Here is a 24,985-nt window from a genome sequence, read left to right on the forward strand (position 1 = left end):
AAGTAGGGTTAATCCACCATTGAGGGTTGGGCACGGGCTACTATGAATGAGAAAGGAGAACCACCTAAATGATGGCCACATTGTGACACCCAAATAGCTATTTATATCTCATTATTGCTTGATTACAGAAAAGAGAAGAAGAAGAGAGACAGAGCGAGGAGGAAGAAATACGGCGACAAGAAGAGCTGCGAGCAAAGGAGCTGTACCTGAGTCTGAAAGAAGCTCAGCAGCAGAGCCAGCGCAATGAGAGTGATGAGGAGCAGTGGCAAGAGCAGCGTGAGTAATTTCGATTTTACACCACCCGCATGTCAGGGGCTGAAGATTTTGTTGTGAGGATGTGGGGGACAAAAGCTGAACTGGATTGCAGACATAAGGAATTGCGGGTGGCTGAGACTTTTGCAGCTATTCCGGCTCTCACAACCTTTGTGTTTTCCTCAGTGTTAGGAAGTAATAGATTTCTAATTGTTGGACTTTTTTCCTTTTACAGGGTCATCTCGATCTTTTTGCCTCCTGCCTCCTATTTTTTCTGACTTTTTTTTGTTGGCTTTTGAACTCTGAGCACTTTATCACTGCTAACCAGTGCTAAAGTGCATGTGCTCTCCGTGTAAATTGTATTGTTGTTTGGTTTACCCATGACTGGCATATTTGATTTACTAGTATGTCCCTAATAAAGCACACTTGAGGTGCCCAGGGCCTGTAAATCAAATGCTACCATTTGGCCTGTATCACTGGTTGTGCCACCCACATTAGTAGCCCTGTAATCATGTCTCAGACCTGCCACTGCAGTGTCTGTGTGTGCGGTTTTCAAACTGCCAATTCGACTTGCCAAGTGTACCCACTTGTCAGGCCTAAACTTTCCCTTTTTTTACATGTAAGACACCCCTAAGGTAGGCTCTAGGTAGCCCCATGGGCAGGGTGCAGTGTATGATTATTTTAGGACATATACTAATGTGGTTTATATGTCCTGACAGTGAAATACTGCCAAATTCGGTTCTCACTGTTGCAAGGCCTATCTCTCTCATAGGTTAACATGGGGGCTACCTTTAAATATGATTAAAGTGTAGATTCCCTTTGGGAGCAGATGGACATCTGGAATTTGGGGTCTCTGAACCCACAATTTAAAAATAAATCTTTTAATAAAGTTGGTTTTGAGATTGTGTGTTTGAAAATGCCACTTTTAGACAGTGGGCATTTTCTTGCTTAAACCCTTCTGTGATTGTCTGTTTGTGGATTCCCTGTCTGGGTTAGTTTGACAGTTGGGCTGTTTGTACCTCTCTCTAGACCAGAGGTCTTCAAACGGGGGGCGGGCCCCCTGGGGGGACTTTAAGTGATACCAAGCGGGTACCTGACTGTGGCCAAAAGAAGCAGGGCTTTGTTTTAAGCAGAAGCATGTTATTGCATTATGGTAAAGGTAACAGTACTGAACTGCAGTGTTTAAATAGGTCTAGACACATTTAAACATTGCCACTGTTATAAAATAATTGCGAAAAGTTCTGCGGGGGGCCCAATGATTTTTATTTTTCAACTGGGGGGACCCGGCATTAAAACGTTTGGAGACCACAGCTCTAGACAGTCACACAAAGGGAGCTGGGGTGTAGCCTGCATATCATGATGAGCCATCTGTGCTAGGGGCGAAGGGAGGAGTGGTCACTTACATCTGAAAGGGCTGTTCTCTCCCTCACACAATGCCGTCTCCAACCCCCTGGTGTGTGTCTGGGGCCTGGCCTGGGAAAGGCAGGATTTCACAAATGAGATAGACTTTCCTTTGAAGTAGGCCTACTTCAAAGTCCAAAATGGGTATCAGAAGAGCACCCAAACCCCTGGAAATTAGATCACTTCTGGACATCAAGAGGAACCTCTGCCTGGAGAAGAGCTGAAGAGCTGAGGAGAAGTGCTTCCCTGCCTGTGACTGTGCCTTGTAGGGCTATCATGCAGTTGCTGCTTCTGCCTGTGCAAGGAGTCAAAGACTGGACCTTGTTGTACATTCCTGCTTGTGAAGAAATCTCCAAGGGCTTGCGCTTGTCTTTGAGCTTGCCTCCTGTTTTTGAAGTCTCAGGGCCATCAAAGACTTCTCCTGCCAGCACCTGCACTCTCTGCTGAGACTCCTGCCCTATCAAGTGGTGCCCTATCCAGTTTCTGGGGCCTTGGAAGGTGAAGCTTGCAGACCAAGATTGAAAATCCACGCACAGACCGCCGTGCGGGGCAAATTTCGACACGCCTTTTGAGACACAGCTGAGAAATGACGCGCCGCCAGCTTCATGGCTGAAATCTATGCTCCACCTGGAAGATCGACGCACGCGGCTGGAGAAACGACGCACAACACCCGCTGACGGAGGCTGATAATGTTTCAACCCACATAGCGCAGTTTTGCTGATACCGTGCAGCAGGATTTTCAATGCAAACCTCGCTGGGCACGGAAAAACGACGGAAAGCCTGCCCAGACCCGAGGTTCCTGTCGACGCATCACTCTCATGCGGAGAGGAAAAACGACGGACGCCGACCCGACTAGAGGAGGAATGATGCACAGTCTCGCTTGTGAGTGAGAAATCAACACATCGCTGGCCTTTTCCGATGCACGCTCAACTGTGCGGTGTTATTTTTGACGCAACCCAGGTACTTTTTCATGCCAACAGCGTTAGCACTGTTTTCTAAGGATTTAAGACTCTTTTTGCTTATTAATTCATGACTTGACTTGGGTATGGTGGATTTTTGTCGTTTTGGTCCTGTTTTGTTTAGATGCATTTTACCTATTTGTCTAAACCTGTGTCATGTCATTTTGTAGTGTTTTCAGTGAGTTACTGTGTGTGTTGGTACAAATACTTTACACCTAGACTCTAAAGTTAAGCCTGCCTGCTTGTGCCAAGCTACCAAGGAGGTGAGGGGGGTTAACTAAGGGTGATTCTCCTTTACCCTGACTAGAGTAAGGGTCCTTGCTTAGGCAGGGAGTAACCTGACTTCCAACCAAAGATCCCATTTCTAACACCAATGCTGAATGTCCAATCAAAAAATCAGAAGTACTGGCTGTCAAGAAATCACTCCAATTGCCATAAGTTGAGAGACTCAGAGTGGCAGGAAGGATTGGGGATAGGTAGCCACAGGTTGTCATTTCTGGTATCTGTTCAACACTTTTTGAGTCTTACTAGGCTTTAAAATAAACCTGACTGGCAAAAACCTATCTCCTGACCCACTGAGACTAATGAAAAGCTTGCAAATGTTTCAATGCAGACATTCTTAATGGTGTTATACCACAATATTATGGTTTTAATTTCCACTTACAACATATTTCCGCCACAATATCTGAATGTTCTTTAATCCTGTTAGGTAGTTGCATGCCAGTGATAACACTTGGAACCCATATTCTTGCTCCTCTTCTTCTTACTGCCCTTTTTATTTGTCCCCAGGGGTAAAGGGGAGTTAAAATCAGCACTTCAAATCAATTAACAGTGGAAACTATTTAGTTACACAGTAAATCCATGAAGGGAAGGCTAAAGTTCAAAACTTTGCTACAAATTAAGATCCAAACTGATGTAAATCAATCTCAAGAACATGCTGTATAAGTGCAGAATCACAGGTGAAGTAAAACATTAAGTGAATTTAAATCGTATAAGCATAAAGCTGTCAACTCTGGACAATTTTCTCCCTCTACCCATAGAAATTATCATAGCCTTCCATCTTGGGTTCTCAGGATAGACTTTATTTCATGGCTGGGATACCCACTATAGTGCTGCCTGCAAAGTCACATACAAGGGAGAGTTTCAAAGACCATCTGACTGCATCCAATATTTATACAATTCAAAAAGCTGATGCACACATTACAAGCCGCAAACAAATCTGTTAGCCATGTGATTTCTTTCTCAGCCTCTATCTTTCACACACAAAAGTGACGCCCTTTGGATAAATGACTCCCACCAAACACTCCCTGCAACTGTTAATGTTCTGCTGACTCTAGATAATCTGTGTTTCTTGGAAGTGTTTGTGTTTTTTCTCTGCCTTTACCTTGTGACTATCTACATTCTGAAACTCAGGACGTAGCACATATTTACTGAGTTTGATTCCTGCACCTTTGTTTGGTTGAATGACACAAAATGGAGTCTCTTCTCAAGATGGAGTTGTTCTGGTTCCCATCTCCACATTCCCCCTCTTGTTAAATTTTCAATACCTTCTGATCTATCCTTGTGTCTTCAATGGTTTTCATTCCTAGAGGGACTATCTTTATTGCTCCTTTTTGGCAGCATTTCAGTATTGTTTGGAAGCAGCAGCATAATAATAAAACTATAATTACTTGTAATAAGGCTTGTAACAGACTTGATAGGCCAGATGGTAGCCAGGAGATCAGTCAGAAAACCAATCACAGGGGGCCTTCTACTCCTCTGTCATGGTGTCACTTAACCCCCTTCGCCACCACGCCTTTTCCCCCTCAGGTGACAGGCCATTTTTTGGCCTATTTGGGGTAGTTCGCGCTTAGGCCCTCATGATATTTTGTCCACATAAACTACCTATGCCAAATTTGTGTCTTTTTTCCAACATCCTAGGGATTCTAGGAGTAGCTAGGGTTTGTGGGTTCCCCTGGAGAAGACCAAGAAATTAGCCAAAATATAGCTAAAATTTAGTTTTAAAAAAATGGGAAAAAAGGGCTTCAGAAGAAGGCTTGTGTTTTTTTCCTAAAAATGGCATCTACAAAGGGTTTACAGTGCTAAAATCACCATCTGACTAGCTTTAGGGAATAGGCAGACTTGAATCAGAAAATCACATTTTTCAACACAATTTTGGAATTTTACTGGTACATACCCCATTTTTACTATTTTTTTTGGCTTTTATACTCCTTCCAGTTAGTGACAGAAATGGGTGTAAAACCAATGCTGTATCCTGGACACCTAAACATTTCTGAAAAGTATACACAATTCTAATTTCAGCAAGGGGGCATTTGTGTAGATCTCACAAGGCTTTCCTACAGAAAATAACAGCTGAAAAAAAAAAATTGAAATTGAGGTGTAAAAGAGTAATTTTTCTCCACATTTTACTCTGTAATTTTTTCCTGCGCTGTCAGATTTTCAAAAGCAATATACTGTTATGTTTGCTGGAATCTTCTGATTGCAGATATATTGAGGCCTTGTAGGTTCACCAAGAACCTTAGGCACCCAGAACCAGTAAATGAGCTGCACTCTGCAATAGGTTTTTATTGTATACTGGGTATACAGCAATTCATTTGGTGAAATAGAAAGAGTGAAAAATAGGTATTGTTAGAAATGGGGTCTTTGGTTGGCAGTCAGGTTACCCCCTGTCCAAGCAAGGACACTCACTCTAATCAGGGTAAAGGAGAATCACCCTCAGTTAACCCCAGCTCACCCCCTCAGTACCTTGGCACGAGCAGGCAGGCTTCACTTCAGAAGCAAGGTGTAAAGTATTTGTCCCAACACACACAGTAACTCAGTAAAAACACTATAAAGTGACACAACACACGTTTAGAAAAAATAGATAACATTTATCTAAACACAACAAGACCAAAACAACAAAAATCCAACATACACAAGTCAAGTTATGACTGACTTTTGTGTGACTTCCCACTGGTGACCACTCCTCCCCTCCCTTCAGCCCAGATGGCCCATCCGGATATGCAGGCTACACCCCAACTCCCTTAGTGTCACTGTCTAGAGGAGAAGTGCCAACAGCCCACATGTCAAACTAACCCAGACAGGGAATCCACAAACAGGCAGAGTCACAGAATGGTTTAAGCAAGAAAATTGCATTTTCAAACACACAATCTAAATACCAACTTCACTAAAAGATGTATTTTTAAATTGTGAGTTCAGAGACCCCAAACTCCTACCTGCTCCCAAGGGGAATCTGACATGTTTTTTGGAAAGTGCCTAGCTGTGGATTTTGGCCTCTAGCTCAGCCGGCACCTATGGAAACCTAGTAAACCTGTGAATTTTTAAAAACTAGACACCTAGGGGAATCCAGGATGGGGTGACTCGTGGGGCTTTCACCAGGTTCTCTTACCCAGAATCCTTTGCAAACCTCAAAATTTGGCAAAAAAACACATTTTCTTTATATTTCGGTGATAGAAAGTTTTGGAATCTGAGGGGAGCCACACATTTCCTTCCACCCAGCATTCCCCCAAGAATCCTGATTAAAATGGTACCCGCAACAGGAAATACCCCAAAACTCAACATGGACACATCACATTTTACCAAAGAAAACTAACCCATTTTTTGCAAAGTGCCTAGCTGTAGATTTTGGCCTCTGGCTCATCTGGCACCTAGGAAAACCTAGCAAACCTGGACATATCTGAAAACTAGACACCTAGGGGAACTCAGAATGTGGTACCTTGTGGCGCTCTCACCAGGTTCTGTTACCCAGAATCCTTTGCAAATCTAAGATTTTGGCAAAAAAACACCTTGTCCTCACATTTTGGTGCTGCAAAGTTCTGGAATCTGAGGGGAGCTACAAACTTCTTTCAACCCAGCACTGCCCCAGGTCTCATAATAAAAATGGTACCTCACTTGTGTGGTTAGGCCTAGTGCCCGTGACAGAAAATGCTCTAAAACACTATGTGGACACATCTTGCAGGGGTTGCAACCTACGTTTTTGGTCCTAGGCTTAGCAGCCATCCAGCGAAACCTACCAAAGCCAAACATTTCTGAAAACTAGACACCCGAGGGAGTCCATGGAGGTGTGACTTGCATGGATCCCTCTGTGTTTTCTTACCCAGAATCCTCAGCAAACCTCAAATTTACTTTACAAAAATCACATCATCGCACTGGTCGAAATTTCCTATCACTCAACGTTTCCCTCAGTCTCTCGGTAAAAATGTGTAGGTGGGCCAAGTGCCTGTGACAGTGAAGAGCCAAAAACATGTTGACAATTAGGGCGAACCAAAGCGGGTCCAAAAGGGGCAGTTTGAAAAAAACATTTTTAGGCTGACAAGTAGGGCAGAATTTTTATCGGTATAGATGTGACAATGCTGGGTGGTAGGAATGTTGTGGATTCCTACCGATTCTGGAAGCTTCCATCACAACAATATGGGAAAAATGTGTGATTTCAAGCAAAGTTGGAGGTTTACAGGGCATTGTGGGTAAAAAAATGGTGTGGGGTGCATGTGAAGCACACCACCCTGGACTCACCCAGATGTTTAGTTTTCAGATGTGTCTAGGTCTCATAGATTTTTCTACATGGCAGCGTCCCAAAGTCCAAAAAGTGCAACCCTCACCATTCCAAGTGGGACGATTTTGTGAGCTAGACAAGCTCTCATGGCCCAAATGTAAAACCAAAACCCAAATTATTAAAATGCCCGATTGCTTGCTGTGGGATAAGATGTTTTAGTGTGGGGGGGAGAGCTAAAAGACTGTTACCCCCTTCACTTGGGGTGGGGGCATAACCATGCCCATACTGGTTGGTAGCCAACACCCCACTTTTTTTTTTTTTTTCCGATTTGCTGTCATCTAGTAGGCTTTCTGTCCTCCCAGGGAAGTGGATCGGGGGTAGTTGCCCCCTCTATCCACTGTTTGGGAGATCAACTTTGTCCCCATTTATTTGGGGGTGGGGGTATGGCTATATCCCCACCCTCTTTTTTTTAAACAAAATCTTCCCTGGTCTCTTGTGGGCTTTCTGTCCCTCTTACAAAAATAGGCCGATTTTCCCCAAAAAGGGGGGGGGCAGAAAGAAATGGCTAACAGTAATGTGCCCACATGGGGAGTGACCCTTGCCAAAGGGGCTGCCCCCCAAAGAAAAAAAACACACACACACACACCAATCCCTGGTGCCTAAGTGGTTTCTTCCCCCCCCTCCCCTGGGGGCAGATGGGGCTAATAGAAATAGGCCAAGCTGTCCCCAAGGGGGCGAAAATGGCCTAAACCAAACTTGCCCCACAGGAAAGTAACCCTTACCTAAGGGGTCACTACCCATCTGTTAAAAAAAAAAATCCCTGATGGCTAGTGGTTTCTGTCCCCCTTGGGGGCAGACCGGCCTAATTAAAATAGGCCGATCTGCCCCAAAAGGGGGCAGAAATGGCCTAAAATAAATTTGTCCCCTTGTGTGAAACTGACGTAAAAAAATCCCTGGTGTCTAGTGGTTTCCTTGGGGGCAGATTGGCCTAAGAAAAATAGGCCAATCTGCCCCCAAGGTGGGCAGGAATTGCCTAAAATAAAATTGCTTCCCAGGGGAGTGACCCTTTCCTAAGGGGTCGCTCCCCCTGTGTGAAACAGACTAAAATTTTTTATCCCTGAGGTCTAGTGGTTTCTGCCCCTGGGGGCAGACTGGCGTAGAAAAAATAGGCCAAAGGGGGGCAGAAGTGGCCAAAAAACAATTTGCCCCCAGGGGAGCGACCCTTGCCTAAGGGGTTTCTCCCCACATGTAAAAAAAAAAAAAGAAATTATCCCTGCTGTCCCTGGTGTCTAGTGGGTTCTCACCCTCCTGTGGGCAGATCAGCCTAATTAAAATAGGCCGATCCCCGGGGGGGCAGAAAAGGACTAATAATTAATTGCCCCCCTAGGGAGTGTCCCTTGCCAAAGGGGCCTCTCCCCTTATGCATAAAATGAAATAAACAAAAAAAAATCCCTGGTGCCTAGTGGGTATTTCTGTAGCCCAATCACTTCACCATCAGGCTGCTTACAGAGGCATGAAAGGAAAGGAAAGGCCTTTCCTTTCCTTTTGTGCATCTGCCTGCCCCCACCTCCTGGTCGGAAGAGAAATGCTTTGCATGTCTCTTCCGATCACACTGGATGGGAGGCGACCTCTAATAACATCGAGTGATTGCGTGCTGAAGTCAGCAGACGCCACAGGAGGGAGGAGGTGGAATGGGAAGCGATTCCTCCTCCATCCCTGACGGGTGTGAGGGGTGGGAGGCCCACAGGCCGGGTGCAGGAGGAGCTGGACCAGCTCGTCCTGGGCACCAAGGGGGTTAAAGTATGTTGAGCTTGAATAGCCTAGGTCAATGTTTCATTTTCTTTGTCATTTCCTGGGTTGAACGTACAATTGAAAGACCCTATTTTGGCACATATCCGACCTTCAAGGGCAGTTAGCATGTCCAACAACATCCTGTTTTGCATAACGGTGATGCGCATAGCTCGAATCTCTTCTTTAGTGGAACTGAATCCACCCTCTGTGCCATTTACAAGTATCATTAAGCCATATCTGCTCAGTTGTAACAAACAGGCGTTGGGTATGGATTGTGGAGCAGGCATCAATCCTCCTGGAGAGATGCTACCAAACCATACCTCAGCTCCTTTCCACAACCTGTACTCATCCAGCCCAGATTACACATTTAGGGCGAAGTATAGTGATACATCCCTCTTCCATCTATATACTAGTGCATGTTGTTGCTCCTGTGCAGGCGCATTAATATCTTCCAGTGTTATATTGTCATGTAGTGGAACTTTCAATATCTGGGACACTAATATGACAATGGAGCACAGGCCCTTCCAGCTATACGACAACTGGACATATACTAACATACCACATTATATACTGTATCATCATTATACCTTTCCTTTAACATTCTCGAGGGGCAGTTCATCGTCATATTTCTTTGCCACTGCCCCCCACATAATCCTGGGCCTTGAATGTTAACTGTGGCCAGTGTTCACAGGTGGACTCACTCTCGTTATTACATTTAGTAGTCTTCAGGCTTCATCTGCCACTGTTTTAAGTAGAATTCCAGGCTTTTCAAGCTTGCTAAAATCCTGAAACATTGATTAAGCTTGCTCTTCTAATATTGCTGTGGAATTCCATTTTGATGTTGAAAAATTACTGCCATGAAATTGCACACTCCCTTTGACGCAGCATGACATAAGGGTTATCAAACATATGAGAAATAGGTATTCTTGAACCCTTCTTATTTCTTGATTTTCAACAGTGTGGGGAATAAGGGTACAAACAAAGCATGATGCATTGAAATGTGCTGTAACTGTCATATGTAAACTTTTGTACCACATGTTCTGGTGCCACAAGGGATGCATAGACTGCTGAGAAATTTCTCTTTTTCACCTTAATAATTTGTCAGTTTCATCTGTAAATTCCCAGGGAGATACTGGTGCCTGCAGTGTTTCATTTATCTGACTACCTGGAAGACCCTTGATTCTCAAGGAGGGGGTCACCAACATTTCATTCATCTGACTACCTGACAGACCCTTGTCTCTTAAGGAGGGGTTCAGCAACATTTTATTCATCAGACTACCTGGCAGACCCTTGTCTCTTAAGGAGGGGGGGTCAGCAGCATTTCATTAATCAGACTACCTGTCAGACCCTTGTCTCTTAAGGAAGGGGTCAGCAATATTTGACTACCTAGTGGGTTCTTATGCTTTCGTATAGTAAGCACCAGCAACACAAATATAAAACATATGCACAACAAAAAAGAATAAAAACAACATTTCATGACATAAGGTTTAGTAGCCCAATGAAGATCCCACCAGGAGTTCAGGGGCTGGGAATTTTTAAGTTTGCATAAAAAGTGATCATATTCCAAATGTTCCCTAATCCCCCATCTGCTTACTCCTGATAAGGAGGAGGGGCTACATTTTGGGCTTGTCTGATATCTGTGATATGGATCCAGTGTTTCAGCTCCTGCACCTTCACTGCTGTTGGTGTCACTTGAATCACTATGTAGGGGGCAGAAAGTGTTGATCTTTCTATTTTCCAACAAAGTTCTTAACAAAAATTTGGGAACCCGGGACAATATTTTTATGTGGTACCAGAGGTAGTGCGGTGGACCTCACTTGTTGCAGCTGAACCTGTTTGTAAAAAACGTAGACAGCGCTTGTTAAGGCAGACGTACTGACATTTCTTATTATACTACATCAACAGTTTTATGTCAATCCGTTTATTTTTCTGATGTGGGACTTCTCCCATTGGCATTGTTCTGCCTGTGACAAACTAGTGTGGCTTTAGGTGATGGTCAGAGGATGGAACATTCCTAAGGGCGAATAATGCCAGGGGCAAACAATATAGCAAATATCTGTTCAGTGTTACTGTTATTTTCCTTATTTTATATTTCAGAACACCATTCAGGTGTTCCACTTTACCATTGCTGTGGGGGTCTTATTAAAAAAGTGTGTGGCATTGTCCAAGCGGATTTCCTTGGGAATGCCCTATCTTGTTACTACTTCTTTTAGAATTAATTTAGCCATGCTTTTTGCATCCGCAGCCTGGCATGGGCCTGCCTCTATCCACTTATAGAAGGGATAAACTACCACTTTCTTGTACCTCACGGTGTTACATCTGTTGACCATATCTATAAAGTCAATGTCTAATTCTTGGAAAGGACCCTCTGGCCTAGATATGGGTGATGGTGGTAAGGTAATGCTTGTGGTCTGGATGAACTGTATTGTTTACATACAAGACATTGACGTGTAAAACATTCAATTAGTTTTGGATCAATTTCCCTAAATACTTCACTTCTTCTTGTGCAAAGTGCAGTTTGCTGCACTCAACCTTGTATCCCTTGTGTGCTAGGACTGTTAACAAGTTCACAGTATCTTGGATGCACTCCTCGTGGGTGGGGCTACATACAAGTAAGTCACCAACAGTAGGGAGCTGGATTATGGTTGCAGTATCTCCCCACTTTTTGCCTGGGTTTTACATGCAACGTTGACTAAAGTGCACTGGGTTCCTTCCCTAAAACCAAACACTTGGTCACTTGATCCACATTTGACCAGGCCCTTCTGCACCTCTATAAGTCCCTAGTAAATGGTGCCCCTGGTACCTAGGGCATGGATACTGAAGAGGGCCCCTCAGAGCTGCAGCACAACTTGTGCCACTGTGGAGAACCCAGAAGCAACTCTTTGCAGACTACCATTGCAGGCTGCATGACAAGGTGCTCCCAAAATTGAAAACACGGCATGGCACACACTTCTGTGCCATGTCCCCTAAAACACTCCTTGAAATATCTATGGCACCCCTACGGCAGGCCTTCAGCCCTAAGACGGGGTGCATTATATTACAAGTGGGGGCATATATGTATGAGCAATATGCCCCTACTATGTCCTTGTCGATTCTTAGACATTGTAAGTGTGCAGGGAAGCCGTTTTCAATACATGTGCTGGACACTGGTCAGTATGACTTCCCCAGCTACATGATGACTTCTCTGAACTTAGGGATGTTTAGTATCAAACATCTCGTATTAATACATTATTACATGCACTCAGAGGGCACCTTAAAGGTGTCCCCTGAAAAACATACCAATTGCTGGTGAGCTCACTGATCAGTTCTGACCAGCCTGCCACCAACACATAAGAATCTGACCTCCAAGGGTAAACGCCTCTGCTCCTGAGAGCTCAGAAACAAAAGCCTGTCCGGGCTAGGGTGTTAACCACTCCTCCCCCACAGGATTACCTGCATTCCAAGGCAGGAGCTTCATCGAAGCCCACCACCTTTGCAACCCTGGCCATCCTCAGAGGAAGATGCCAACCCCCATCCCAGGGCTCATCTGGCACCTGGACAGGTGGAAAAATTAGCTATGAAGGATGCATGTCACACTTCCAGACTAGGAACATCGCTGGGGTGTCCAGTCTGAAGTGGACACAACTTAGGAAATTCTGCCATCTTGCATGTTTCTGGAATTTAGGATCTCTGGACAGCGTGAGCATACTCCCCAAGTGAAGTGGTTGTCAAGAGGGTGTAGTGACCCCAAGGTTAAGTATCTGATAGGCTACTACCCTTCACTCCCCTTAACATCCCCTAAAATGACTAGTATGAGTAAATGAGGACCCCCCTGATACCGGATGCTCAGATCTTCAATAGAAACAAAAGAAGTGGATAGGAAGCCTGCGGAACCCGAGAACTGAGAAGCACGACTGACTTGATTCTAAACCGGCAGGCCTGCCTGCTGCACCCGAGCCTCAAGGAGCAACTGGCCTTTAGTGCCACTGCAGCCTCCAAGAAACAGGGAAAGCTGCCAGTGCTTTGCCAGTTGCCAGGAGGAACTCCGTTAGAGGAGAGGAGCCGCTCCCCTGCAGCGACAGGTAACACAAGAACGAGGACAGGAATGGCCATAAACCAGTCACCGGACATCAGTACTTCACCCGAGCCACCCAGCCCTTGCTGAAGTGGGCCAATGGTGTCAGCATGATCCTCAGGTCCTCCAGAAAAGAAACCAACTCTGTATTCACCCACTGTGGACTTCGTGATGGCATTTTCAGACAATTTCTGCAGACCCCCCTTGCAATCGTGAGTGACCAAGAGGCAAAGACCCGTCACCCTAGGACACTTCTGCACCCGTACACCCTGGACTCAGGAGAAGAGAACCACGGGTGTCCCCATGTCTCACCACCTTGTGAGACCTGGGCCCACTTGTTGGCTTTTTTGCACTGGACCTCCATTCCACACCTGCAGAGTATTTCTATGGGGCCCCCTGCAACCGTGAGACCCTCCAATGTTGGACCCGACACCAGAAGACACTCCTGAACCCATGCCAGAGGAGCGAGAAGGAGTTGACTGATGGTATCCCCACATGCCCGAGGACCTCAAGGGTTGTGCCCTGTGTGGTTTTCCCTGGACTGTCCTTCCAGTCCATTCCTGTAGCAACTTTGTAACCAGATCAATCTACATAGACTTGAATTGGACACCCGACTCCGTAGCACACCTCTGCATATGGATGCACGAGAGCTCCACGAAGTGACCTATTGGTGTGGCCTTGGACCTTTGCCCAAAACCCCCTTAAGTCCTGATGATTGGTCCCCTAAGTCGCTGTACTCTACATGGATTGCCGTCTTTTTTTACTGCAGTGGATTGAATTGCAGCTTCCTGAAAAGTGCACTGTCTACTTTTTAAAAACTCTAACAATTCATAACTCGAAAAGTACTCCGGTGATCTTGGTATCAAAGTTTATGTAAAGTATGTGTTATTTTTATAAATTGGAGTTGGATTTCTTTATTTAGTGTGTGTCTCATTTACTGCATGAGTGTGTTCCTTACATGCTTAGCACTACCCTGTGATATGCCTAACCGCTGAACCACACTACTCAAAAAGAGAGCATTTGGGATGTCATTTGTACCTCTGTAATACATCTGGGGTTTGCTTTGACCACTTGCACAGTGTACCTCATTTTGGTTAACTATATAAAGAGCCAGCTTCCTACATCAATGCACTGTAAAATTGTGCTGTCACATTGAAAATTGGTCAGGTCATTTCCAAGGACTCTGTTAAACACTGATGGGGACACACTGCACCCATGAGGTAAATGAGAATATAAATATTGGGTCCCAGAAAATGTGAAAGCAGTCAAATAACGACTTCTTGGATGTAATGGCACACTCAAGTCTATGAAGGATCGGGGACCACTGAAAATTCTTGTACCACAATAGCATACAAAGGTCAGAAATCCAGGACCATCTTCCAGGAATTCCCATTAGCTTTGCGCACAGGCAAAATCAGTGTATTACATGGTGAAGAAGAGGGATACAACCCCTTATCTAACCAATGCTTATATAGTTACACTTATTCCTTCCTGGATTTCACAAGAGATAGGGTACTGTCTTAATCTAGGTAATTGCACATTATCTTTTAGTTTTTTTAAGCGGTGTTGCACTTAATATCAGTCCTACATCATTGGGATCCTCCACGTACCTTAGCTGGGATTGCACACCAGCAACACAGGTATGCACATTTTCTACTGTGGCCCTTGGCAATTCGGGGGCCATGTCTCCACCTGTATTTATGTGTCTACTTCTTCTTCTAAAATAATCTCTTTGGATCTCAAATCATCATTAAATAATATGTAATCTGTTATGTCTGATACTCATGACCCTAGCATGGTGAATATTATAGCTGATTATCTTCCATGACACTGGTCGCCTGCTTCCAATAAGCCAAATTTGGTTGTCATCCTTATGCCCATCAATGAGAATACTAATACCTCTCCTACCTTAGCTTTGGGGTATTCTGATCTGAACAGAATTTTAGGTGGTATCTCTAACCACTGCCTGTCAATATTGGTTCAGTCATTATAAAATGTTCTATCCCTGCTTGAATAAGGGACATATTCAATGGGACCCATCCTATTTGCAGTCCCCTTTTCTCTGGTGCTGTTCTGAGGCTTATGCATTTTAATGATACCCAGGGAGTAGAACAAAATATTGATCTATCTGGACAAAATGTTACTGTCATATTACATTTATGTAATAGGTCTCTACCCTATAAATTAGCAGTGACCTGAGGGGCATATAACAATGAAGCAGAACTTTGTGTGTCCCCAATTTGACCTGGGACATCACAGGTATACAGCAATGTAATTATTTCACCTGAGAACACCCGTGCAGCTCTAGATGTATTGAAAGTGCCATTCCTGGATCTCTGATGCATGATTTTGTGGCCCATGTGTGAATCAAAAACGTATATTTGTTCTCCAGTATGCATGTATGTTCTGTGGGCACCTGTTGGTAATTGGAGGTCCTAAAAACAACTGGACAGGTTAGGGTCTCAGGTCCCGATCGTCATTGTGTACCTAGAAATTAATTGCCTCATTCTACAATCATTCCTCCCATCATTTCTCAGGGCACCACCAGGGGTGCAGGCATTAGCACTGATACTAAAGGATGAGGCAAGGACTGCTGGGGAATTTGCTGGTAGCACATTGGTGTCTGCGGCTGTAATTGTGCTGCCACTTGCTGCATTGGGTGCACAGGGGGGCGCTGTTGAACTAAAAGAGCCTGAGGACCATAATAATAGGTGCCATGTTGTGGTTGATATTGATACTGCATATTGTTGTCTTCCTAAAGCGACATTCTGCAATAAGGTGTCCTTTCCGCCCACAAACGAAACATGTCATTTTGTTTTATCTCCTCCTCTCATTTGGCCCATTCCTCTACCCATACCTTGTTGTTGTTGTAATTGGGGACGTTGCAGGTCTGGCACTATTTGTGCCGCAGGCAGCACAGAGGCTGCAGATAATGGTTGTAGTGTCACCATTGGAGGGACCGCAGCTTGAACTGCTTGAGTTACAATGTTCGCTCCCACTGCTACTTCTTATTTGACCTGCTTTTCTAAGGTTTGAGCTGCCAGATTAGCAGCAGTGTGTTCATACCTTTCTTTCTCCTTCTCTTTCTCTCTTTCTTTTTTACATAATGTAAAATAATGACTTGTATCTTTGGCCAATTCTTAGTTTCAATAGCTACTACAACATCTAATATTTTTTGTATATCTTTAGGCAGACCATTCTTGATGTGAAAAAACATCCTACAGTTCTGCAGTGTGAATTCCCCAATTTCCATCTTCCACATCATTTTCATCCTGTCCATATATTCTACAGCCAACTCATCTTTTCCTGTTGTCTGACTCATCAACCCTTTCACATTGGGGATATGTGGGCACCTTACTATCAACAGATTTCATACGGCTGCACATATACTATTACATTTTTCACCATCTCTGTTATTACTTGCTAACATGATCATATTGTTTGACTGCCCTGTTGGTACTGTATGGCGAAATATAGTATTAACATTGTATCCTACATTGCTGGCAATGAGGCTCTTCACATCCCCTATAGCCAAGACCATGCCCGCTGTGTGTTGTTCAAAGGTGGCTATCCATTTGGAATCTCCTTCTAGTAATGTTGGTACTTGTTTTTGTAAGTTCTCCTAATTCATGTGCTGCCTTGGAATATATACAGGAGGATTGCACCCAGTACCACCTTGTATCGGTGGTAATACCTTCAGTGCTGTTTTACGGTTTCCTTGGGGGTGTCTACCATCATACTTTTGTGTGTACTGTTGCCAAATACGTAATGAACGTCTCATATATTCAAAATCACATCCTGAAGCTTGCAATTGCCCATCTCCCTTATCTAGCTCCAATCTAAATGTGGTAGTGACTTGACTGGTATATTTTTTAGGGGTTTCTCTCTTGGTCTCTGACACTTGGGTTCATCAACACCAGTAGTTATCCATCTCCTGTGCAAAGTTAGAAATGGCAACTCTCATCGAACCTATCGAGCCTCACATTCTACAATTTGGACATCAGGATGGCCTTCAATGTCTCGTTGGTGGGTGCACACACAGGTATCCTTTCTTCTCAGTTTTTTAGCACTCTTTTGTCCTTGCCAAATTAACCTCCCATACCTCACTATCTTTTACACACATCATGCCTGCAGACTTGCCCGAACGCACCTGCAAAGAAAGAATATTGCAATGCACGCAAAAATCCATGTTGAAAGTTCAATACTAAAAATCAACATTTCAGTTGTTTGGTTATGCTAACTTAATATGGCATTAAATGCACATTTCAAATACATAATTATAAGTGGATCTTGTACTATAAATGAATGCAGGCATTACTATTGAAATGTGATTATATGTGGTTACATCACAGTACCATAGCCAACATACATGAATATAACTGTGCATGAGTACTACAGTTCATCACATTAAAGCAAACATTAGAATGTACACACATGTGAACTTATAATTCTCTACACTGAATGCACCTTCAATAACACAATATAGTTGCTCCACTTTACATTAGTAACGTTAAGACACAATATATGAATTGTCGATTATATTGACCTGTCACTCTCATGACACATAATGGTACAGGCAAAAATATATGCTACCACCAGAAAGTCTCAACTTTACATGACTTGCTGTTGCCCACTTAAGTGATGGTGGAGCAAGGAGGTTATTGCAGTCAGTCATGTTTGTGGTCTTCTTTTTGTGGTAAGGACAGACCACAGCAGATGGATAGAGGGGCTGCAGAAATCATTTTGATTTTGAGTACTTTTTGAGCATGAATTGTGTAGCTGATTGTCTCTCAAGGTTTCCCTGGGTATCTGAGGATGACAACTGTGCATCTTGGTGGGTGGGGGGAATCTTTTTCATGTGATTCAAAAGAGCCATAAATGATGATCAGTTGCTAAATTATTAGATTATGTCCTAATTTCTGTGGGCTGTATGAACAAGAGCAGGGATATTGGAATGTGGGGGAGAAGGGTAGGGCTATGGAACAAGTTAAGAACAGGCAATGTTCTGATTCTTCTGGTAGGAGTGAGAGAAAACATTGTCATCTTGGCCACTTAGGCTGTAATCTCACAAAAACTAGAGTCAGGGAGCAATGTGGTGAAAGACTGTCTGCTATGCAGTGATAATAGTGAATCATGTATGGCCAGTCCCACTGTTTTATCTCTGGTTAAATTACCTGATGACCTATGGTCCAAAATGGGATTGGAAGTCAATGGTCCATTTGATATTCTCCCCGCATCTCGGAAATGTATTATTCTCTTGGGTGACTACACATCCAAATGGGTGGTAACTTGAGTGATTTTGGAGTTGACTAAAATCATTACCACTAATAAAGGTCTTTCAATTTGTGTTCAGTGAAATGAAATATTAATTGATTTATTTGTCTATTACTCCTCAGAGGGCTTTCTTCTATGCTGCACAGGTCAACATTTCGGCTAAGTAGATGAACAGGTTAGTATAGTCTTGTGTGTAGAGGGCAATGGCAATGGATTCAGGACAGCCTGTCAAGGTGTTGCTGCAAGAGCCCATGTGGTTACACTGGAACACAACAATTAATGTAACCCAGATCTCACCTTTTGTGTGCTTCAAGGGGCAGTTTGTTCGGGCAAAGTTCAATCCCTCATGTTAGAAGTGTAATAGATGTTGCAGTGTTAAGAAGTGTGCCACAAAAGGTTGTAGAATGCAGGAGAATGGGCTTAACTAAAGTTCATGAACAAGGGCTGGTCCAGATTATAAGGGCATTAGACAATGCTAGGATTAAGGGGTAATAAGGTGGTGGTTGAGTCTGGTGATGTATAATGTATATGAAGTCCAAAAGTAAAGGGCAGGTTGGGGTAGAAGATGGCAAAGTTTCATCTCATGGAAATAGGAGAAGCATTATGCCCTATTGGTTAAAGGAATATAAAGTATTTTGGCGAACCTGATATCAAATTAAAATGACTTCTCACAATGATATAATTACATAGTTTAAACAGAAACTATTGTCACTGTAGTTTCTACATTGTATGACAGTATAACTTGTATAAATTACATTTTGTTTCATTACTTATCTTGACATAGTACATTCCTGTTTCCTTTGCTGTTGTGCAGTGAAGAGGATGTATCATAACCAGTTTACCACTTTTAGAACAGAATATTGGTTTGTCATAATAATCCCATCTTGACATAATGTATTTTGTTTCTTTGACATTTTGTTTTAATTTCGGTCAGAATATTGGCATGTGACAATAACACCTAAGACTGCTCTGAGGGAAGCTGGCAGTTGCTGCTAAGCTCTAGGCTAGACTGCATATTGCTGGCTTTGGTACTGTTGTTGTTTGATGTCACTTGGAATGGTAGAGTTCTCATGGGTAGAATCTGGATGGGTTTTCATTTGTCTGTGCAGTAGGAGTAAGCTTCCAACCACGATGTACCTTGCTTCCATTACTCTTTTGTATCTTTGACATATTCTACATAGAAATATATTAAGCTCAGGTTGGAGTACGTTTTCTGATGCTGTTAGACCTAGCAGCCTGAGGGTGCTCATTCCCCAACTTGTTGCCTGCCTCCCTCCACTTCTAGGACTCTGCGCACTTTACCACTGCTAACCAGTGCTAAAGTGCATATACTCTCCCCCTTAAACATCGTAACATTAATTCATTTCAAATTGGCATATTTGATTTACTCGTAAGTTCCTAGTAAAGTGTACTACATGTGCCCAGGGCCTGTAAATTAAATGCTACTAGTGGGCCTGCAGCACTGATTATGCCACCCCTTAACCATGTCTCAGGACTGCCATTGCAATGCCTGTGTGTGCAGTTTCACTGCCACTTCGACTTGGCATTTAAAAGTACTTGCCAAACCTTAAACTCCCATTTTTCTACATATATGTCACCCCTAAGGTACCCATAGGGCAGGGTGCTATGTAGTTAAAAGGCAGGACATGTACATGTTTGTTTTATATGTCCTGGTAGTGGAAGACTCCTCAATTCATTTTCCACTACTGTGAAGCCTGCTCCTTTCATAATATAGCCCTACCGGATCGATGCAGATGATTCCCCGTGTGGAAAATCGATGCAGCGCCTGGCGTGCAACAGAAAATTTTACTTATTGCCATCCTGGATTGACGCATCGCCTGTGACTTCTTCTAGCGTTCCCAGGATTTCTCCGCATCGTCCTTGGGTGTCAAAAAGATCCCCTCATCACAGTGAGGAACCAAGACTGCATGCCAAAAAATTACGCAAGCCTCTTGCAGCATGGAAAGAAACAATGCATCGTCTGTGCTGTGTCGGAAAATCTGACACACATCTTACTTTTCCACGCATCTGCTCCTCTGCGGTCTCCGTGCATGTTATTTTTTACACAAACCAGGTACTATGGGTAATCAAGGGACAGCTGTTGATTTATAAGATTTAAGACTCTTTTTTTATCTTGCAAAAGTAATATCTCAACTTGTGCTTATTGAATCTTTACCACCTGACTTTATTTTGACCAGATAAATATCATCTATTTTTCTAAGCCTGTGTGGTGTATTTTTGTGGTGTTTTCCACAGTGTTAATGTATGATTTATTGCACAAATACTTTACAGATTGCCTTCTAATTATAGCCTGACTGCTCAGTGTCAAGCTACCAGATGGTGGGCACAGGATAAGTTGTATTGTGTGTGACCTACCCTGACTAGGTTTGTGGTCCCTACTTGGACAAGGGTGTATACCTCTGCCAACTAGAGACCCCATTTCTAACAGATGCCATCCTGTATCTTTATTTACATCCCTGGCATCAGGTGGGCTGAGAGCGACAAACTATTTTATTAACACTATCTAATTAATTCATGGGACTCCACTTACCTGTTGCTTCAGTTTAAATGATGGAACTTTTAGCCTTTGATTGGAAATTATGCCATTTTACATAACAGCACTCTCCACATAGAAGTGACAGAGTACATATGGCATCATTCACCAGGAGCAATGTGGCACTCTATCTTCCTGCTACCACCTGTACATGCCCTATTTTTTATTTCATCCTGTATTGCTAAACCTATCAATGGCAAGGGATTTTTTCAAATTCCCAACATGGTTGTAACTACAGTACTTAACATGTGTCATGGGATTTTTCCTCTTATGAAACAAAATCATTTGTTATACCTGCCTCGCCATACTTCTACCCCTTTTTAATAACCACAATAACCTCATTGTTACATAACCCACTGAATTCCTCCACAAATCTTTCTGACTGCTGTATAGTTTTTTCTAACTCAGTTGCAAATATTTAGAGTCAGATCCATTTCAACCCAGAGTCTTTCTTGAACTTTTTTGCTATTTATTTTCTTGAGAATTTGATCTCTTGAAACATGATTATAAATAATATTCTCTAAATCACAGTTCACTACTGTGTTCTCAAAACAAAAACACAGGGTTACAGGGGGTTGAGCATCACAATGCTCCTGCTTGAATTAAAAATGCCATTGTACATTGTAGGAGCGTGGCCTGGTTTTTAGTGGGTACCTTGGGTACTTACACCTTACACCAGGTCCAGTTATCCCTTGTTAGTGAATGTAGTAGTGTTCTAGCAGCTTAGGCTGATAGAGGTAGTTATAGCAGAGCAGCATAGGCTGAACTAGGAGGCATGCAAAGCTCATGCAATACCACTTATAGTTACACAGTACTTATGCACATTTGAAGACAATACTCAGTATTACCAAAAATAAAGGTATTTATTTGGGTGACACAGAACCAAAAATATCTTAGAAACAATACCCCTTCTTTAGGTAAGTCTTATGCACAATATATACACTTGACACCAACATTAGATAAGTAAATAGTTATAGAACAATGCAAACAGTAGGAAATCCTATAGAATGCAATGGGGGAAAATAGGTCTAGGGGCAACACAAACCATATACTAAATAAGTGGAATGTGAATCACAAATTCCCCCCTAGACAAGTGTAGTGTGTGCAGAATCATTGGGAGAGTAAGAATACAGTAAAGGTAAGTAAATTACCCCATCCCAGAGTCCAGAAAAGCAGGAGTAAAGTACTGCAAGTTTCCTTAGGACACACTACACCTTGTTTTGGGGATTTTGCAGCAGCCAACCAAGTCTGAAAACAACAACTGCTGGATTATTGAACCTGAAGACGTGTAAATGAAGAGGACCAAGTCCAGAAGTCGAAAGAAGTTCCGGGAAGGGCAGGAGCCCCTGCCAACCCAGAAGAGGGTGCAAAAGAAGAGTCCCCGGTTAGTAGAAGACTGCAGAAATGCACCCTAGGAAGATACCCGCGGGTTCCTGTGTAATGCAAAAGATGTCCCAGGGTGTGAAGATTGTTGCAGATGAGATGTTGTGTTGGAAGGGTCCAACAAGCCTTGGCTACGACAAAAGTATGTTTTTCCTAACAATGGTGCTGAATGGACCCAGAACGGACATGGGAGCCTCAACTCTGTGTGAAGAGGAAGAGGGGGCTCTCATCAATTTAGAGCGCCCTCAAGATTCCAGCCATCACCCCCAGAAGCCCCAGGATCTGGGTTCAAAGGAGGTGCAAAATGCGGTTGATGCAGCACAACAAAAAAAGTCCCACGCCACTGGAGAACAACTGAGTGAGTTCAGCATAGCTGGGTGCAGTGCTGGGGACCTGGGACGGCTGTGCATGAAGGAATTTTGCAAAGAGAGCACAGACGCCTCAGGAGGCAAAAAAGACACAATACACAGGGTTACCATAGTTCTCAGGGAAGGCAAGGTCTTACCTCCTCTAAATTACGTCAGCAGGACCTCAGGACAGTCTATGTCGATGATGTCCTTAGGAGCACACTCATTGCAGTAAGAGGCGTCCCAGGGTACCAGTCATCATGTTGGAAGGTGCCTGCTTGGAGCAGGGGAGTGATTCCGTCACTCCAAGGGAGATTTCTTTGGTCCTTCTGGTGCAGGATGAAGACAGGGAGTCTCCAGAGCATGCACACCATGTAAACTGTTGCAGTTGCTGACTTGGAGCGGAGGTTGCTGAAGAAAATTATCTCTTGTGGACATTTTTTTGCAGTTACAGCGTTTCTTGGAGCAGTCTGTGGTTGATCCGAGGACAGAAGAGTCTGAAGTTGTTGCAGAGGATTCCTGAGGGAAACTTGCAAGCAGAATCTGAAGAGAACCTAAAGGAGACACCCTAAATAGCCATGAGAGGGGGATTGGCTACCTTATCAGGTATGGACCTATCAGGAGGAGTCTCTGATTTCACCTGCTGGCACTGGCCACTCAGAACCCTCCAGAGTGCCCCCACACCTTGCAAAGCTAGATGGCTGAAGTCCTTGACACCCTGGAGGAGCTGTGGGCACCACCCCTGAGGTGGTGATGGACAGAGGAGTGGTCACTCCCCTTTCCTTTGTCCAGTTTTCTGCCAGAGCAGTGGAGAAGGGGTCCCCCCTGAACCTGTGTAGACTGGTTTATGTAAGGAGAGCACCATCTGTGCCCTTCAAAGCATTCCCAGAGGCTGGGGAAGGCTACCCCTCCCCAGCCTGTAACGCCTATTTCCAAAGGGAGAGGGTGTAACACCCTGCTCTCAGAGGAAATGCTTTGTTCTGCCTTCCTGGGACTGGGCTGCCCAGACCTCAGGAGGGCAGAACCCTGTCTGTGAGGTGGCAGCAGCTGTAGCGGCAGTGCAAGCCTCAGAGAGCTGGTTTGTCAGTACAAGGGGTCCATGGTGGAGCCCCCAGGATGCATGGAATTGGCTCCCCAATACCAGATTTGGAATGGGTTGGCAATTCCATGATCTTAGACATGTTACACGGCCATATTTGGAGTTACCATAGTGAAGCTACATATAGGTATTGACCTATATGTAGTGCACGCGTGTAAGGGTGTCCCCGCAGTCACAAAGTCCAGGGAAATGGCCCTGAACTATGTGGGGGCACCTTTGTTAGTGCAAGGGTGCCCTCACACTTGGTGACTTTGCACCTAACCTTCAGCAAGTGAAGGTTAGACATATAGGTGACTTATAAGTTACTTAAGTGCAGTGAAAATGGCTGTGAAATACCATGTGAGTTATTCCACGCAGGCTGCAATGGCGGGCCTGTGCAAAGGTTTGTCTGAGCTCCCTATAGGTGGCAAAAGAAATGCAGCAGGCCAAATGGATCTCCTGGAACCCCAATGCCATTGGTACCTAGGAACCATATACTAAGGACTTATAAGAGGGGTCCAGTATGCCAATTGAAATTGTTAAATGAAGTCACTGGCCTACAGTGACAAATTAAAAAGCAGAGAGAGCATAAGCACTGAGGTTGTGGTTAGCATAGCCTCAGTGACACAATAAGACACTACACAGGAATACACATTAGGCCACAAACTATGAGCACTGGGGTCCTGGCTAGCAGGGTCCCAGTGAGACAGGAAAAACATACTGACATATAGGTTTTTATCTATGAGCACTGGGGTCCTGGATAGCAGGATCCCAGTGACACAGTAAAAACACTCTGACACACACAAGCAGGCCAAAAATGGGGGTAACCATGCTAGAAAGAGCCTACTTTCCTACATACATGTACCCTGCCTGAAACATGTCATAATGGATAAGCAGGGTATTGGACAGTTGAGGTCAGTAAATGTTGGTTGAGTACCACCCTACTACAACGTAGCAGAGCAAGCGTGGGTAATGGCATATGAACCTGGAGCCTTTTTGAAGTTGCAAAGTATAATTCGGTGATTGAGAAGGGGCTACTTACCGACACCTGGGTAGCAGAGCAATTTCATGTGTTCCTCTGGGGAACCAAGTTTGTGCTGTGCACTGAACACAAAATCATGTTGAACATGTTCTCTCCAGGGGGAGAAATACCACTCACCACAAGATGAGCTAGATTGGCTGCAAAACTTTAGTCTTTTCAGTTTGAAATCCATTATATCCTTGAGAGAATCATTCAGCATCCTGACGGTATGTCAAGACTACCATTAACTGCCTATGATAGTCAGAAACATCAAAAGGAATGTGAAGAGGCTTTTGTTGTCTGTGATGTGAGGACAGTGGGAGAATGGTTCTTAAATGTTTTTTTTCATAGCAGGATTGGGATTTAACTTTGTAGTCTG

At 43.8% G+C, this 24,985-nt stretch overlaps 1 protein-coding gene across 1 annotated transcript in view; it reads left to right on the forward strand.

Annotated features, from left to right (window-relative positions):
* The window catches only part of SH2D4B (SH2 domain containing 4B), a 1,234,963-nt gene that overhangs the window by 425,787 nt on the left and 784,191 nt on the right, over nt 1-24,985 (forward strand). The window contains exon 7 of the mRNA XM_069240651.1: nt 129-276. Within this exon, the coding sequence (XP_069096752.1) occupies nt 129-276 (148 nt within the window). The remainder of the gene's footprint in view (nt 1-128; nt 277-24,985) is intronic.

The sequence above is a fragment of the Pleurodeles waltl genome, chromosome 6 (genome assembly GCF_031143425.1).
Source record: "Pleurodeles waltl isolate 20211129_DDA chromosome 6, aPleWal1.hap1.20221129, whole genome shotgun sequence".
Classification (NCBI taxonomy): Eukaryota; Metazoa; Chordata; class Amphibia; order Caudata; family Salamandridae; genus Pleurodeles; species Pleurodeles waltl.